General features: G+C 42.5%; 2 protein-coding genes across 4 annotated transcripts in view; one reads left to right on the top strand and one right to left on the bottom strand.

Moving 5' to 3' along the window:
* The first annotated feature begins 1,889 nt into the window (after window positions 1-1,889).
* Window positions 1,890-11,943, top strand: FBXO7 (F-box protein 7). 2 transcript variants are annotated; one of them, XM_015627322.2, is made up of 9 exons: window positions 1,890-2,011; window positions 3,301-3,607; window positions 4,556-4,783; window positions 6,084-6,225; window positions 6,697-6,780; window positions 7,856-7,948; window positions 8,898-9,074; window positions 9,728-9,765; window positions 10,118-11,943. In XM_015627322.2, exons 1-9 carry the CDS (start codon window positions 1,890-1,892, stop codon window positions 10,520-10,522), a joined length of 1,596 nt encoding a protein of 531 aa, XP_015482808.1. In that variant the 3' UTR covers window positions 10,523-11,943. The 2 variants fall into 2 exon arrangements, with proteins under 2 accessions (XP_015482808.1, XP_015482809.1); XM_015627323.3 differs by lacking the exon at window positions 1,890-2,011 and adding an exon at window positions 2,295-2,550 and having other exon boundaries at window positions 10,118-10,522.
* SYN3 (synapsin III) overlaps window positions 11,719-16,756 on the bottom strand; it is a 190,000-nt gene continuing 184,962 nt past the window's right edge. For both annotated transcript variants that reach the window (XM_015627320.3, XM_015627321.3), the window contains one exon: window positions 11,719-16,557. In XM_015627320.3, the coding sequence (XP_015482806.1) occupies window positions 16,425-16,557 (133 nt within the window). In that variant the 3' untranslated portion in view covers window positions 11,719-16,424. The remainder of the gene's footprint in view (window positions 16,558-16,756) is intronic.

Below are 16,756 nucleotides of genomic sequence, written 5' to 3'. Positions count from 1 at the left end.
GGCCCCCTCCACCCTTCCAAAAGAGCACAGACTAAGATGCCATAGAGCCAGTGGGATAACAGGAGGTGGCTGAGGCAGGGATAACTCTGAGGAATGAAACAGTAGGACATCCATGGCCAAAGGAAAATGGTAATGATGTTGAGGCAGCAGCATGACACACTTTGGATTCAACCCTCTTCAAAAGAGAGCAAGGAATTTCTGAGAGGCACAGTGCTCCTCATGTGTTCTCCTTTCTACTTCTCTGCCAGTTCCACTCTCATCCCCCTCTGCCACAGCAACCCACTCTTCTGGGTTTGTCCAGGATGTGTCCCCATTTGATGATGACTGCATAAGCACTCCTTCAAAAAAGGTGCAGCTTCTCAGGAAATCACTTGTTCTAGTGTTTGTCATGGAAGAGCTGGTAAGTTACACCAAGATGACTGCAGTGAGCAACAGCTGTTCCCTTGTCCAGCGAGCGGTGTTCCAGCTCAGCAGGCTCCTTCCTTTCACCACCTTCAGTACAAGCCTCTCCTTTCCACTGAGGAATTTACTGACATGTTGAAACCAGAGGAGGGCTGCCCTTCAGCTTGAGACATCTCTGACTGCAAGCTCTAAAAAGAATGGGATGGTTTGGATGGCCATGTTCAGATGCATTAAGGAGATTTCATCTGCAGTACAGAATAAAGAGATTTTTTTTGAAGTTTCAAGTCTCCTTTTTCTTGTTTCTGTTTTCCAGGACCTTCTAGGTGCTGAAAGAAGACAGCAGGGCTGGACCTACAGCATTAAGCAATGTGAATAGGGCCCTAATTAGCAGTTGTACTTGGTGGTAGCTGTGTAAGCCAGGTCTTGTGATTTCACTTATTATTTTAGTATTATATCCCTACAAAGTATCCCAGTTTACTTGAGTTATTCTTTGTATGGAGAAATGTGATGCAAGCCAAGTTTTATTGTTAGAAAGAAAACCAAGATGATCTGAGAATATGCATTGTTCTATGTAACCTCTGAATTCACTGCAAAATTCTATGGAATTCATTAAACAAAGTGAAAACTTGAATTTTTTTTTTTCCTTTTACATTATTCCCCCAGTCAACATTATACTCCTGCCAAGTGTGCATTTCCAGATAAAAGACATGGGGGAATGGCTTTTTTTGCCAAGTATGACAGGTGAAGGGGAACTAAAGCTAGTAAACTTCAGTTTCTACCACTTCATACTTTTGTCAAGATTATTTGCTAACAGGTGTTATAGCACTACCTCTGAGGTGACAACTCAGCAGTCTGGTTTAGAAAAATCGAGTTCCCTCACAAAACTAAAACCTCTCGGGGCCAGCATCCTCCTTCAGCCTCTCCCTTTGTGCATTTCCACCCTCACAAACAGTTTAACACCCAGCCAAGCTCTCTCTAGCAGTTTTGGCTGCAGAACATCACTTGGCCCGGAGTTACACTGAGGAGGAGGAGGCCAGCGGCCCAACCACCCTCGCCACGCGGCGTCAGGCATCCCGGCCGCAGGAATCACTGCTGCCAGTGGCCTATCCATCGCAGGGTAAGAGGCTGAGGAGGAACGGAGCAGTTGCGAGGCGCGAGGGTTACTCCCGTAGCAATGGCGGCTCCCGCACCGCCTGTGGGGGCGCGCGCAGGGGCGGCTCCTCCCCGCGCGCAGCCGAGCACCCAATCATCGATCGTGGCCGGGCCACCGCGCGGCTCGCAGAGACAGCGATCGGGGGCGTGCCGCGAGCCCCGGAGGCGGGGCCAGGGCCGGGCTGAGGCGGTGCCGCGACAACCAAAACAACGGCCCGGCCCGGCAGCCCTTGCGCCCGCGGCCCGCCGCCACCTTCCCCGCCGCCGCTGCTCGGCGGGGTCCGCTCGGGGCGCGAGGTGGGCGCGGAGACCCCTCCGCTCCCGCTGCCTCCGCCATGAAGCTCCGCGTACGGCTGCAGAAGCGAACGGCGGCCCTGGAGGTGCCGGGGGCGGAGCCAACGCTGGGGGAGCTGCGCGCGCAGCTCCGCTTGGCCCTGCTGCCCGCCTGGGGGTACAGGTAGCGAGTGGAGCGAACCATCGCGAGGGGTGCCGGGGTGGGGGGGAGGCGATGCCAACGCCGCCGGTGCGCGGCCCGGGGCGGCCAGGCCGTACCATGCGGTGCGGGGGGAGGGAGCAGGCCCGGGGCTGTGGTGCTGCCCCCTGCGGGGCGGGCGCGGCGCTGCCGGCGGCACCGGCCGGGCCCGGAGCGCCTCGCGGGGGTTGAGAGCGCTCGGCCCGGCCGCTTTAGCGGCCCGCGGGACCGGCCGCCCTGCTCCTGCAGGGCCTGGGCTCGGGCTGCGCCCCGGCTGGGCACTGCGGAGCGGGAAAGCAAAACTCCGAGAAATGCGGGTTGCAGCACCGTCAGAGCTGACTGAGACTTCTGCGCGGCGCTTAAGTTACAAAATGCTGTGGCGTCTCAGTTTTAGGCTTCTCTGAGGCTTCCTGGAGAATCTCGGTTTAAGTTTCATAAACAATTTAACTGAAGAACTCCCGGCATCCTCCGCAGGAAAATGAATCGCCTGTAAAAGGGGAGCGTTTTCTGATGTTGGCTGAAGGGTTTGTGTCACAAACCTTTAATTAGGTCCGACGTGCTGGTGTTTGACTGGTGATTCACACAGTAGTGTGGGCAGGAGGAATCTGAAGTTACTGCTTGTCTTGCCGCAGTGGGTGTATTTTTTAGCTGCTTCCCTGCTAACCAGTTTCATTTCTGGGTTTTTTTTTGGCCTGAAGCATCTTTTACCTTATTACCCTCATTTGCAACTAGCATTCTACAGGACACCTGCTGATCATTGAAATTGTTAAGCTTGAGGAGACAGCAAGTTGGTTGAGTCTTCAATACTATTTATTTTTAAATAATCCGAGGCAGTAGTTTATGTATATCTTGTTTTCCTAGCTGTGATACCTTCTATTTTGAAGGGCATTTGTTGCTTTCCTTCATAACTGTTTTGTGAGCAACTTCTGTAAACAAAGTTTTATTTACCAAGCAACTACAGCAACTTAAAATGTACTTGGTGATAAACATGGGGGAAATAATTTCATATAATCTTTTTTCCCCTCACTATTTCTTTAACATATAGGTAATTAATAATAGATTAAGCCCCATGGCACAATACTATTGTAATATGCATTACGCATTTCTAGTTGTAGAATCATAGAGTCATTGAGGTTGGACAAGATCAAGTTCAGTCTTTGACCAATCACCACCAGGTCACTACACTGTAGCACCAATTGCCAAGTCGAGTGTGTGGCTATCCAAGTGCAGCCACCCATGTTTCCTTACTGTTTTTTTTAAAAACTATTTTGCAGTTCTGATACCACGTTTTCAATAACATTGAACAGAAAAGATGCTCTGACAGAGGATCAGAAGACCTTGGCTTCATATGGCATTGTTTCTGGAGATTTGATATGCTTGTTACTAGAAGAGCCAGATGGACAACCCAGCCTACCTCCTCCTCCTCCTCCTCCTTCTGCTCCACCCTCGCTTCAGAATGGTCATGAGCCGTCCACCTTGACCCCCAACACAAGTCAGGCCAACAGTCCAAAAGAAAAAGGGCAGAATGAGCAATCTAACAATGAGAGGGCTCAGGTGGAAGTTCAAGAGAGTGATGAGAGGGTAAGTACATGAGAATTTTACTGTACAGCTCAAGGCAAAAGAGAAGGTATCCTGTTGTGTCAGTAGCTGTACTATATAGGAGTGAATTTCTTAAGAATATTTGGCTCCTTATACTTGTCTGATATGTGCTCAGTTATTTGAATGGAAATTTGTCTCTATCCATTGTATGTTCCTGTGGCACAGAGCTAGTTCAGAGAGCCCAGAGTTTTTCAGGATTACAGGAGTAAATGTTTTTGCTGGAACAGGCACTTAAGGAAGTTAGGATTATGTTTCTTGCCTGTCTCAGCGCTAATTTCTGATTCAAGATTGCAGATGCAGCAGGCAGTGTCAAAGACAGGCTCTTTTTTCCCCCCCTTTCCTGACCCTCACCTTATATAAATCTGCTTACAGTTTTCATTCTGCTTTTTTAAAATAATGTGTCTGTGTGTAGTTTTTTCATATAATTAATAACATGCCATGATTTAGAAGAAAAGAAGCTACAATGATGCCACAGTCCTCAGGTGGCAGCAGGTGCACTCCACTGATTGGTTTTTTTTTTCCCTCACTGCTCTTTAGGCTTGTTGTGTTTGTTGGCAACCCAAGTTATCATTTTGGTTGCTTTTCATGCATATTTGCTAAGTTTAAATAAATGGTGATTCTGTACTGATTAAATTATTCCTGAATATGTTGCAAAAATTCCGATGAAGGTTTAATACATTATTATCACTTTGTCTTCAGTATATGCAATAAAATGACAGACCCTTTCATGAAGAGTTTACATTGTAAAGATTAAAAAATCCAAAGGCTACATATATAAGCTCAGTCCTCATGTGGAGTGCTAGAAAATGGAGGTGTAAGGAATTTGTACAACTCGTATGGGAAATCAGGCTGGAATAAGCAGATGTATAAAGTTGATATATATAGAGGTGTAGTTTTCTGAAAAAAAATATGTTTTGCTTTCCCCTGAAGGCAGGATCCAGTCTAGAATTTTCTTCTGGATTAGTCTCAGAGGATGCTGACCTGGAAGAAGGTACAGGTTCCTATCCCTCCGAACCCATGCTGTGCAGTGAAGCTGCTGATGGTGAAATACCCCATTCATTAGAGGTGCTCTACCTTTCTGCTGAGTGTACCAGTGCCACAGATGCCTTGATCGTTCTGGTTCATCTTCTCATGATGGAGACAGGCTATGTACCTCAGGTAGGTAGGTGTAGCACCAAACAGAAATTTCTAGGTCAGTGTGGGGAAGCTGTGGAACGTACAAGATGCGTCTGAGGATCTGCTTCTGCCTTTGTATGTCAGTTGGCTGCAGGGGCTGCTGCAGGATCAGCTTCTCAAAATTCCCTGACCAGAAAGTCTTCAGGTCAAAGACTGGAGCAGCTTCTGGGTGTGGAAGAAGAGGCCTGTCCTTGTGTTTCTTTTGGTCCTCAGCCTCACTAGGACCCAGCTGAATCTCCTGTTTCTGCCTTATTCTGTAGTGCATGTGCAGGTGTTCTTAGGCTGTAGCACTTCCCCAAAGTAGTGCAAAGTGTTGGTGTCATCTCAATGATACCCTGTCAAGTGGTGCTTAATGAGGCCTAGGTCTGCCAAAAAACTGTCTCTAATTCCATATTCACCTAAGTGTCAAGTTTGGCTTTGGTTTTACTAATCTACAGAGGTATCATACTTGAACACCTATGGCAGTACATCTGTACAATGTATGGGTTCACTTTTTCCCTTTGCATTTTATGTTTACTAATACATGGCTGAATATGGAGAAAAATACTTGGTCTCAGGTGGTTGTTTAAATTCCCATCATTTTTTCTTGCAGTGAGGCTGACTAAGCACATGTAGGTGTCTGGTTGACCAGTGCCAATTTAAAGAAATCTGCTGAGTTCATTGCATCCCCATAATGTGAAATACTATGTAAAGAATACGTTTGCCACTCAGAATAAAGTTTGTTTATGGCAGTGAGCAGGCTTGGAGGTAGGGAAGATGATTGCTGTGCATATTTAATAGGAAAAAAAGAATATACTTGTGGTTAGATTGTATCCTCTAATATTCCATATGAGCTATTTCATACTGAAATTGAAAGCAAACCTGTTAGTTCATTCAGGTTTTCTAATTAACTTAAAACTGTGATTCTTAAAGCCCTATCAGATACTGTAAGTTCACAGAAAAGGTGCAATAGCTTTTGTTTTGAACAGCAAATTTACTATGTGCAGGAGTTGTCAGAATGCTGGAATGGATGACAGGATGAGGTATGTGTCTCAAAGAAGTAGGTGTGAGTGCTCACTGGACAGGACAAAAGTTACAGAACTTCACTTAGATGTGCTGTTAGTTTTGGGGAAAATGTGTGTAATCATATATATTCATAATCACTGTGTCATTAGGGCTGACCTAAGAGTGGAATTGCAAGCATCATTCTGTCATTTCCTAACTTCTGATTGTTTTCTCACCCCTCAGCACTGGTGCATTGCAGAAGTATGACAGTGAGTTTGTGATCTCTTTATATTTGTAGGGGATAGAAGCCAAGGCAGTCTCTATGCCAGAGAAATGGAGAGGGAATGGTGTTTATAAGCTACAGTACACACATCCCCTTTGTGGAGAAGGTTCTGCTGGTTTGACCTGTGTGCCTCTGGGAGATCTTATTGCTATTAACGGTAAGTCAGTCAAGTCTTCATCCTGGATGCACATTCCTAAGTATCACCATTGTTTGGGAAGAGAAAAGTTAAGTGTGCCTTTGTGTGTTTTGAACTGCACCTTTATTGCTTGAGTTGCTGAGGTGCAGGAGATGCCACTTCCTGATGCTGAATACTCTTGGCATTTCCAGTCTCTGTGTTAACTGTTTCTTTCCCTCTTGTTGTAACTGATTAATAATTCTTATGAGATTCAGCTGGTCTTTTCATTGCAATATCGTAGAGTTATGTTTGTTGTCACATTTCATAGGAACTTCGGTACACATTGCCAGACATGAAGGAAGTAGATTTACTTCAGCTACAATGTTTTGACTTCTTTTATGTTTTTTGCAAGACTTAGAATTTCCAGACTATGTATTATGTCAGTAAAGAAGTGGTCTTAGTTGTCTTTCTGTGTTTTAAATTTTGAAATGTCTTTCTTTCTTATATTTGTAGCAACATTAAAAATCAATGAAGAGATTAAAAGTGTTAAGAGAATCCAGCTATTGCCATCATCCTTTATTTGCTTTCAGGACCCAGGTATGCCTGAGCTATGGTCTCATTGTAGTAAACTGAAAAGTAAAGAAGGGACACAGTGGGTAAGAATATGCTTTAATAAAGCATCAAATAGGTACAGAATAGCAAAAAAGAATAAAAATGTGGTTACCATTTAGGTTAGTCACAACTTTGTGGTAAAAGGAATTCAGAGTGTAGCCATTTACTTACACTTTGTTGTTAGCACAAATTGTATTTCTTAGATGAACAGTGTAAGAACCTTGAAAAGCTCAGTTTATCCTTTGGCCCATATGCCTGTTATTTATGAGGTCCTAGGCATATGTGGGAATCTCTGGGACAGCGGTGCTGGGTGATATTCCCTTTCTGCCTGGCAGCTCAGGACTTTGAAGGCTGATGGTGCCTACACTCCTGTTGTAGAACTGTGGTTGTTAAATTCTTTTTGTTAGAAAACCTGTGCTGACCATGTAGGTTTCTTCAGAGTGCCAGAGTTAGAGGAAAAATTAAGGTGAGGGAGGAGAGAAGGGCAGATCCATATGAATCTTTGTGAGCACAGACCTGACCTTCCTTATATTCTCTGAAGGATATGAGTTGCTTTATCGGTAGGCCAGGCTGACTCAATTTCCTGTGTTCTGTGTAGAAGTCTAATTGAAGGCTTGTAGAAGAACTGAGTGCTGAAATGTGTTCCAGTATAACAGTGAAGTCTTCTTGCTCCTCTTTCTTCAGAGAATAGAATGGAAGAATACTTCTGTCAGAGAAATGAAGCTTGCAGGCTTTTAGAACATAGGTTTATGTTAGGCAGGAGCTTTGAAATCTGACAAAGGAAGCTCTGACAGCTTGGGAGTCAGTTTGTTTCCAGACAAATCAAGTCTTTCCCTTAAATGTGCCTTTTAAGGCCTAAGGGAAAGCTTAGCCTGACCATGAAACTGATCTCTGCTTTATCAATGTCTGTGTTGCAGGGTAGTTATACTCTAGCTGTAGAGCTGCTTCTATCAACATCACAAGCAGATTAAAGTTGTGCTAATAAGAAAACTGTAACTCTTATATAATTTTTGCATTATAACCTCTTGAAATTAAGCTTTTTCTCTCTCTTCTTTGATAGAGAAAGTTGCAGGTGTTTACAAAGACCTTCAGAAATTATCCCGTCTCTTTAAAGACCAGCTGGTTTACTCTCTCCTAGCTGCTGCCCGACAAGGTGAGAGGAAATATGATGGTACTTGATTTTTGATAATGGAAGGAAGGGAATCAATCTAAAGCCTTGAAGGAAGAGTGTTAGAAACAGCTGTTCAGTGATAGGCATATAAGTAGTAAGCATAAAATAAAATATACATACTAAAGAAATCATGTTAATCTTTGTAACTCCGAAAACATTAATATAATTCTGGTTTTAATTTTTGATTGCTCTATTCTCACTTCAGAGATGGAAATGGAGTGGCTTTTTTCCATGCATAATGATGAGGAAATCCTGCCACAATAATTTTGTAGCAGCAGTTCTGTAGTTTTGATCTATTTCTTTGTCAAAACAGAAAAAATTATTTAGCATCATGTTTGGAAGTCTGACCTCAGGAATGATCTTGTTAGGAACTGGTCACTGAGGTTTTGGAACAGATAGTAGGAAGTAATCTAAGCTGGTGTCTGTGAAGCAGTGGGAAACCAGGCTTTCTCTGCATAGCTACAAAGTGCCATCAAAGGTCTCAGCTTTGTATTCTGAAGACAATGGAATTCCCTCTGGACTTCAGTGCATGAAGATTTTATGTGGAGCATGTGCTCTATGTTTGTGGTTTTTGCAGCCTCATGAAATTGGGCAGGTCTTTTTTTTCTTTACTTATTCCTTAGCTTTGTAACGTATAAGCATAATATGGTGTGTGGAATGTTTCTTAGCATAGTGCTCAGTATGAAGTGTCATTTGCCCTATTTTATGCACCTCATAAGTGCAGTTAGAGTTGCAAGAGGTATGTTTTGCAAGGAGTCACATCACAGTAGTTGCTCAGAAAAGTGGTGTAACTGAGGCATCAAAGGGAAAGATAACGTTCTTTTTCTTTTAGGGTCTTTAGAGATAGAAGATCTCCAAGTGATCTATAAGAAGATCTATAAGTGATGTCGAGTTTACTCTTTTTTCTGAACTTTCTTTCTCCTTTCTGTAGCTTTGAACTTGCCAGATGTGTTTGGCTTAGTGGTCCTTCCTCTTGAGCTCAAGCTTCGGATTTTCAGACTTCTGGATGTCCGTTCCCTCATCTCTCTCTCTGCCGTTTGCCGTGATCTCTACACAGCTTCCAATGACCAGCTTCTCTGGAGGTTTATGTATCTGCGGGACTTCCGAGGTAACGTCAAGGCACATCTCTTTTAATTACATTCTCATGTTAACAGAGGGATTAGTTCTGACAGGTTTTTGTAAGAGGCTTCTCAGGCAACCAGTAATGATATCGAAACACTGTGAATAAATGCAGTTGTTTGTGATCCTAATCAGTGCAGTTGGTCAGGTGTGATTCAGGTGGATGCAGAGTTTTCTGCCAGGGAAAATGGTTGGCAATCTTCTGAGCCATTACTGGTGCTCCACGTGGTTCTTCCCATTGTGTGGTGCTGGCTTTCCTTGTTTCCATCTGTTTCCTTTGCCACCTTAGTGCATTGGCTACTGCAGATATTAAGAAGTGGGGGGAAGATAACATTCCTGCTTCAATTTCTCACAAGAGAGTAAAGAAACAAAGGTAACCAAGGGAAAGGCAAAGTCAGAGACAGTGTTTCTGGGATTTCTCTAATAACATTTGGAGATGATGCTTTACCTGGAATGGGTGTACAAGTAGATTACCTATCAAATGGACATGGAGCTTTGTACTTTTTAAGATGCATAATCTTTAGAAAAAGATGTATTGACCAAACGTGTTTTTTCTATCTTGAGTGTTTGAATTCTGATAAACTGCAGGTATCTGTGGCACAAGATCTGATGCTTTTCTTAATTCTTTACTTCTCTTTGTAGATCCTATTGTAAGGCCTCGTGACACAGACTGGAAAGAAGTAGGTGGCTTTTTTATATAATCTCTCTGATATCAGGCTTAGTTTGGGAATTAAGTATATACTTTGAGAGGCAGTAACTTTGAGTTAAAGTTTAGAAGTGTGGTGTTCTGTGTACGCATGTTGGTCAGACTAGCGGAAAGGAGCATCAGCAAGTTACATGGTGCATGCTCAAACTGGGGGTTAGAGGTCTTCCAAGGGTGCTGTGCCTGGTCTTTGGCGGGCAGGGGAGTTGCTGCTCTGGGTTTTCAGACTGGTGAGGAGCACTTTTTTGAGAAGTGCTGTAAAACTGAATGCAGTTGCTGAAGCTGGAACACTTAGAGAGCTTTAAAATATTTTTTTTTTCTGTCTGCAGCTATACAAGAAAAAATTAAAACAGAAGAAGGAGGCCCTGAGATGGAGACACATGATGCTTCTGCCCCCTATACCTCATCCAATCCCCTTTCATCCCAACCCGTTCTATCCTAATCCCTTTCCACCCAACCCATTCCCATCAAATCCAATCTATCCTCCAATGATCATTGGGGGAGAATATGATGAGAGACCAGCACTTCCATATGTTGGAGACCCAATTAACTCACTCATTCCTGGCCAGGGAGAAGCACCAGGTCAGTTTCCTCCATTCAGACCACATTTTGACCCAATTGGCTCCCTGCCTGGAGCAAACCCTACGCTTCCAGGACGAGGTGGTCCCAGTGACAGGTTTCCACCTCGACCCAGCCGGGGCCGCCCCATGGACATTCGCCGTGCATTCATTTGATTGCTGCTTTTTCCTGTAGGGAGTTTTGTAGTTGCTGAGCTTGCTTTCTAACTGCAGGAAATTGCAAATCCCAGGCACTAACATCTGCCTTCAGATTGTGTCAAGAACATGTGTGCATGGTGATGTCCCAGCCACAGAGGCTGGGTTTGTTTTATGCTCTGGTAGTGCTGTACCACCTGGCACTTAAGGTCTGTTCCTCAAAGAGCTACGACTTAGAGCAGTTTGTTCTGCTGCCCTCCCTCCTTGCCCTTAATCGTCTGTGAAGTGCTACTTAGAGACCAGAATACCGGCCAAATCCTTATTGCATCAGATAAAGAGCACTTTAAATACAAAACCTCTTGTCTGTCTTATTTGAAGAGTTTTACTTAATTGCCAGGATGAAGGGTTTTGTGTAAAATCTACCCGGCTAATTAATAATCTTTGTTAATAAAAAAGTTACCACATAGAACAGAATGCTGCCACTGTTATGGTAGATGTGTGTTCATGGAAATTTTTAAAGGTGTTGTTTCCTTTTTCCTTCAATATTTTATTAGGTAAAAAGCATTTTTGTATTGTTACTTAATGCACAAAGAGTACAGCAAAGGGATTTTCTTTACAATGGAAATATTAGAACACAAATTAATTCATTTTACAAACAATTGAGTAAAGTCATGCTACAGTGCAACTCAGAAGTCTAAGCAGAAGCAGAGCAGTTTTACAAAGAATAAGCAGCAAAACTTTTGACTTTGTCCTTGACTTTGCAAATAAGGATCTGTAGTATGTGACTGCATTTACAGTGTTTGAACTAAAAGTGGTGTGAAAATACATCTTTTCTCCCTATCTGACATACTTAAAGTATTAAATAGGCTGACCTGGTTGCAGTGGGAATGGGATCACAACAACATGAGAAGCAGAATGAATTCTGATTTCAGTAAATTCCATTTAATTCCACTACTTAAGTATCACATGATTTCTTACCAAAACAAAATGTGTCATAGCATGTTATGAGCACCTTTCAAGTGTTGTCTTATTAACTAATGAGCAGCTAACAAGACCACTTTCAAAGTTTCCTGATGAGACCTGCAAGCTGGTGCTGGAGCTCAATTAAAGGAAGACTGGAATGACTAAACTTTGCTAGAACTTTTAATTTCTTATGTATTTTTTAAGATGATTGATCTCAGTGTTTCTATAAATGTGAATGGTACTAATGACTGTTGTGACAACTGATACTATTTTCTAAAACTTTTTTGAAATTCCAGCTGTGGAAATGGAATGACATTTCCTGTTAAATACAAGCTATTTAATCAGTAATACTTATGTGCTTTTTCAGGTGAGATTTCAGTGGTTCATCTTCTTGTTTTGTATAAAATCAGCTGACTTCAGTAAGGTCAGGTAGTTTTGCCAGTGGAAGTAAAATATAATACTTTATTTTGCTGTCAAAAGTTGTATTGTTTCTTTCTTCCTTTCCCGCTTCACAGGGATAGTTTTACTTCACTACCAAGATTAGCCTTAACTTTTAACATTTGCCTTCAGTGGTTGAATAGCTTTGTTCCAAAAGCATTTTCACCAGTGAAATGTATAGTCAGATCTCTTAGAGTATGCAGCAGTTCTTTATATTCCACTGACTATAAAAAGGAAAAGGGAAATCTACACTGTATTGGTCTTGCACCATTTTGTTCTTGTGATGATGAGTGCTTCAGCAATGCATAGATAATATTCAGATAAGGTTACAGAGCTTTAACTGATAAAATATTTAGTGACTTACCCTTTTCCATTGTTTCCAAGCTATTTCTGGGAACGGTGTTCACATACTGTGTATGGGAAGTTAATTTTTGTGGTGCCAGTGGTACTCACATTGCCAATGCCTTGATGAAAGTCACATGGTTTGCCCTGCTGGCAAGCTGTGTGCTGCTCTGGGAGAGCATGAAGACAACCATGTAGTCGTACTTCTGCCAAGCTGATGCCAGAGGTTCGATTTATCCTGGATTTTGTCATTGAAATGTTTGTTTTTGAAGTAATGAACTTGGCCCTTTTACACATACACTGCTGAATGACCTGAAGATAATACTTCCTTTTTTTATTGTCCATCACATTGCAGTAAAGGTGGTGTGTGTGAGCCAAAGATTAGGAAACCTGACTTAGCTTGAACTGTAAAGTTCCTTAAAGAGGAGTTCCTGTTATTCATGAAACAGGATATAAAGTGACTATCTCAGGACCAACAGTATAAAATTAGAGGAAAAAACAGAGAACATACTTGAAAATTAGCTGCTTGCTTTATTTGCCAGCTCCTAAGTGAAGTGTGTGTGTCATTGCTGTTGCAAATGATAAAAGAGAAATCACAAAAGGTGAAATGCCTTAAGATGAGCATTCCTTACCTGTACTATTCATAGTATCTAGCACTGTAAAGGTTGTTACTGCGTCACTTGGAAATGAGGAGCTATTATCCTTGGCTTTTCTGTGTATTGTTTTATCTTACTCATGAAACTTCAAGCCAACCAGAGGAAGCAACTGAGCCATACATAAGGTGTAGGGTCTTACATATCTGCTTCTGATTGGTGCAAGACTGTAAAATACCACTGCATTTACAAGTAGGACTGCTGTTCTTCCGGACCTTAGCTTGCCTGGGAATGTGTGTTCCACTCCTCTTGAAATACCACGCCTGGCTATGACAAGAAAGTCAAGGTGTTCTTCAGTTTGTAGCTAAACACCAAAATGCAAACTAATTTTCCAGATGGAGGATATGGTTGAGTGTTATAGCTGTGTCCCAGCTACTTGGGCTAGTCCCAAATACACAAACCTACTCATGTTTCCTGGCTTCCATGTGAAGAAAATTAAAGCAAATAGGACAAAAAAAAATCCTTGACCAGGTGCTCCTTTTTCACATCTTGTGTGAGAAAGATCCCAAGCTGTGCTGTGGAGCTTGTGTGCCCTGTGATTCAAATGTATCTTCCCTTTACCAATTTTTCTGTTGTTTTCTTAATGCCCCTGTGGTTATCTTTAGGTACTTAAATGCCTCTTGGGTATATCTTAATTTCCCATTCATATAAAAGGAGAATACCCCTTGTATTCCCTCTTCTCGTTTTCTAGAGTAGAGGGATTTTGGAGTAGAAAGCCAGCATTGAAGGCAGTAACTTGAAGACAGGATGATGCATTTGTGAATCTCCTGCTACATCTAGTATGTGAGCTTCATAGCTGTAGACTGGAAGTGTACTGTTGAGACAGTTACAGAACACAACAGATTTTTGTCAATCTAACTTTGGAAATCAACTCAGTGCTTTAAAGCACTTCTCTGAATAGAACTGAAGGTGCTTTTTCAGGATCTATGGACTAATTAAATTAAGCTGAGAGTGCCTGTTGCTTGTACTTGATGTTGCAACTTAAAGCTAGGCAGTGAGATGCAATTCTGTCTGCTTGTCCCTTGAAAAGTGACAGCTGAGGAGCTGTAGACAAATGAAAAGGTTGAGTCACTGTTCCTGTTTCTGTGGTCTGTCAGAAGACAGCCCTGCTGTGTTCAAATGCAACCTCAGCAAATGACCCAGCTGTTGCACTTTCAATGACAAACTGCTGTCGATTTATGGGGCTGTGTTGTACTAGTCACCATTCCTTTTTTGTGTATGCTGTGTTGGTGAGGGAATCATGGAGTTTCAGGGGACAATGCAATTGATTCTTGCAGTAAACTTTCATTTCTGTCTGCATCTCTGGTGACCATTTAGTAGGTAAAGGCATAAATCATGCTGAGGGAAGTGTTACAGAAGGAAGTCCTCTCCTGCCAGGGTTGTTTTACCTCGTCTCCATGTAGTGAAGCCTGTTAATCAGCTTCTCTTGCCAGTGGGACACTGTTTGCTCAAGGCCATTTCTCACTCTTTTATTTCTCCTGCAGACTGCAAAACAGCAGGGACTGGGTTTTTTTTTGCTCAGATGATGACATATATTTATGATGCTACATTGTAAACTGCTTATCAAACCCTGAAGGACAGCACAGAACTGAGGAAAACAAAACAAAACAGAAAACAAGCCATCAGAGAATAAGGTGGTTCTGTAATACTGAACTTGAGGTATAAATCATTGGTCCAGATGAGTCTCTTGAGGGACTTCCAATCTGGAAAAGCTATGCTGTTACTTGCCATTATATGTGCAAAGGCCTGCTCAGGGGAGGTCATACAAGGTCCAGATGACTTCATTGGAATTAGATGTTCATTACAGGTGCTATGCAGGAAGGATTTCCTTGTTTGGCTTTATTCCCACCAGTGAATCATAAGATCCAAGATGGCAAATGCAGCTGCTGCTTTTGCTGCTTTGGGGATCTCCTTGTTTAAGGGACAGCAAGGATCTGGGCCATTGGCTCAAATACTTTTTTAACTTACTGACATTCCTGGGTATTCCTAAGTATCATTGCTAAGGGAAGGAGAAAGCCAAGACTAGCCTCAAAGCTGAGGAGGGGGGATGAGGGCTGGGACCTGCATTAGGTGTGTTCCAAACAGACTTCCCAGGGTGCAAGGGTAGGCTCTCAGTGGATATAAATAGCTATAAATATATAGATTTACCCAGGGTGAGTTTTTCAATTATGAATACAACTTTTGTGGGGTTTATCATGTCCCAGTTCCAGTATATGTGCACAGACACAGCTTTGTTCAGTATTGCTGGCTTAGAGGAAAAGTGCACCAGCAAAGATCCATCTCTGTCTTCTCTGGAAGAATAATTCTTGTGAGTGATTGGGGGGAACTAATACTGGTTGTTACCCACTTGGGACAATCCCATACATGCCCTTCTGTGGCTTGGTGTCTCAGGAAGAACCCAGGTCATCTTATTTGTGAAGTACTGTTTTCCAGTTCTGTTGCAAGTTTGTCACCTTGCATTCATTTTGCATTCACCCCAGCAGAGTCAGTGGGAATTCAAGGCAGGAGACAGGATTTCACTCCATCTCTCTGTCCATTCAGTATTATGGAACACTCAGCACACAGCTATGTGCACTTCATCAGCTCTGCTATTAATTAAGCATGTTCCTGAGGGACATAGACAGCCAGATGTGACCAAGTCACCAAAGTGCTTGGAGTTTAGCTGGGTTTTGTCTGGAATTTGTGTGAACTGTGAATGTGAACTCTGGTGCTTTCAGGGGCAGGGAAAGATGTTTTTTTTTTGTGTTGAAGACCCATTTCTTAGGTTATTTTTGAGCTAAGGCTACAGGGTTAGAACATGACATTTTTCTCTCAGAACTTGGGAATCATACGCAGGGGACATAAATGCAAGGCATGAAACAGAGATGTTTTATCTGCTGTGATCAGAGTGATCTGGAACAAAGCAGCAGTCCATCTGGCTGACCTGCTTGTGTGATCTTTGGTGCTTACTGATGCCTGGTACTGTATTTATCTTCAACGCAGTTTTGCTCTAAAAAGTGACCTTTTATGAAGTTGGTATAATGAAATTCCACAGTTCACTGGATGCTCAGACATGCTCACTTTGTTGGTCAATGGATACTTATTCTTGACTCTGCCTTTGCACATGTGTTTCCAAAAGAAGCCTAATTTTTTTTAGCTTATCCTTAACAAGAATTCAGTAATTGGAAGTTAACAATTGTATTGACTATATACAAATCAAAATAAAACCCAGTTTGCACTGTCATAACTGTGTTGACTCCACAGGGGTTAGCAAGAGTAAAATTTGCTTTACACTTCAGTCATTTGAACAGATGTGATTCTGATTATGCACAAAACCCAATGAAATAGTGACACTTTTATACAGTCACTTTTCAGACCGTTATTTGAGTATTTTCTTTGTAATAAAACAACTATAGTTTTCTAAATTCCTTTTACCCAGCTGTTAGTTGTAAATTGCTGGGTTCACTGAGTGTATTCCAGGATGACATCAGGTGTGACATTAATGTAGAGTGCGGGCTGACAAAAGCACAGATCCAGCTGCAGGACTGTTAATCAGAAAACAGGCTAGCAAATGATTTCCTCAGGTTGCGGATGGTCTCAGCTTTTGCTTCATCTTCAGTGGCATTTCCTCGCTGAGATGACTCAGATATGCTGAAGCTGTTTGTCAGGGACTGCGATTTGCTGAAATGGAAAACAGAGTTCAGTCTCAGCAGGAGAAAGTGGGAATTCAAAGCTGGTTACTCATGCTTTGTGTTTCATCACACAGACAAATGCAAGGATAAAAGGAGAGGTTTTCACAGAATATCCCTGTGCTAAGACGTCCAGGAATGGGAGAGGTAGGACAGAATGGTACACAGGCAAGTGGCTCAGTCAAAACTGG

Source organism: Parus major, chromosome 1A, assembly GCF_001522545.3.
Source record: "Parus major isolate Abel chromosome 1A, Parus_major1.1, whole genome shotgun sequence".
In the NCBI taxonomy this organism is placed as follows: Eukaryota; Metazoa; Chordata; class Aves; order Passeriformes; family Paridae; genus Parus; species Parus major.
Note: the sequence above shows the minus strand (reverse complement) of the source record. Positions and strands in the feature narration are given on the sequence as shown.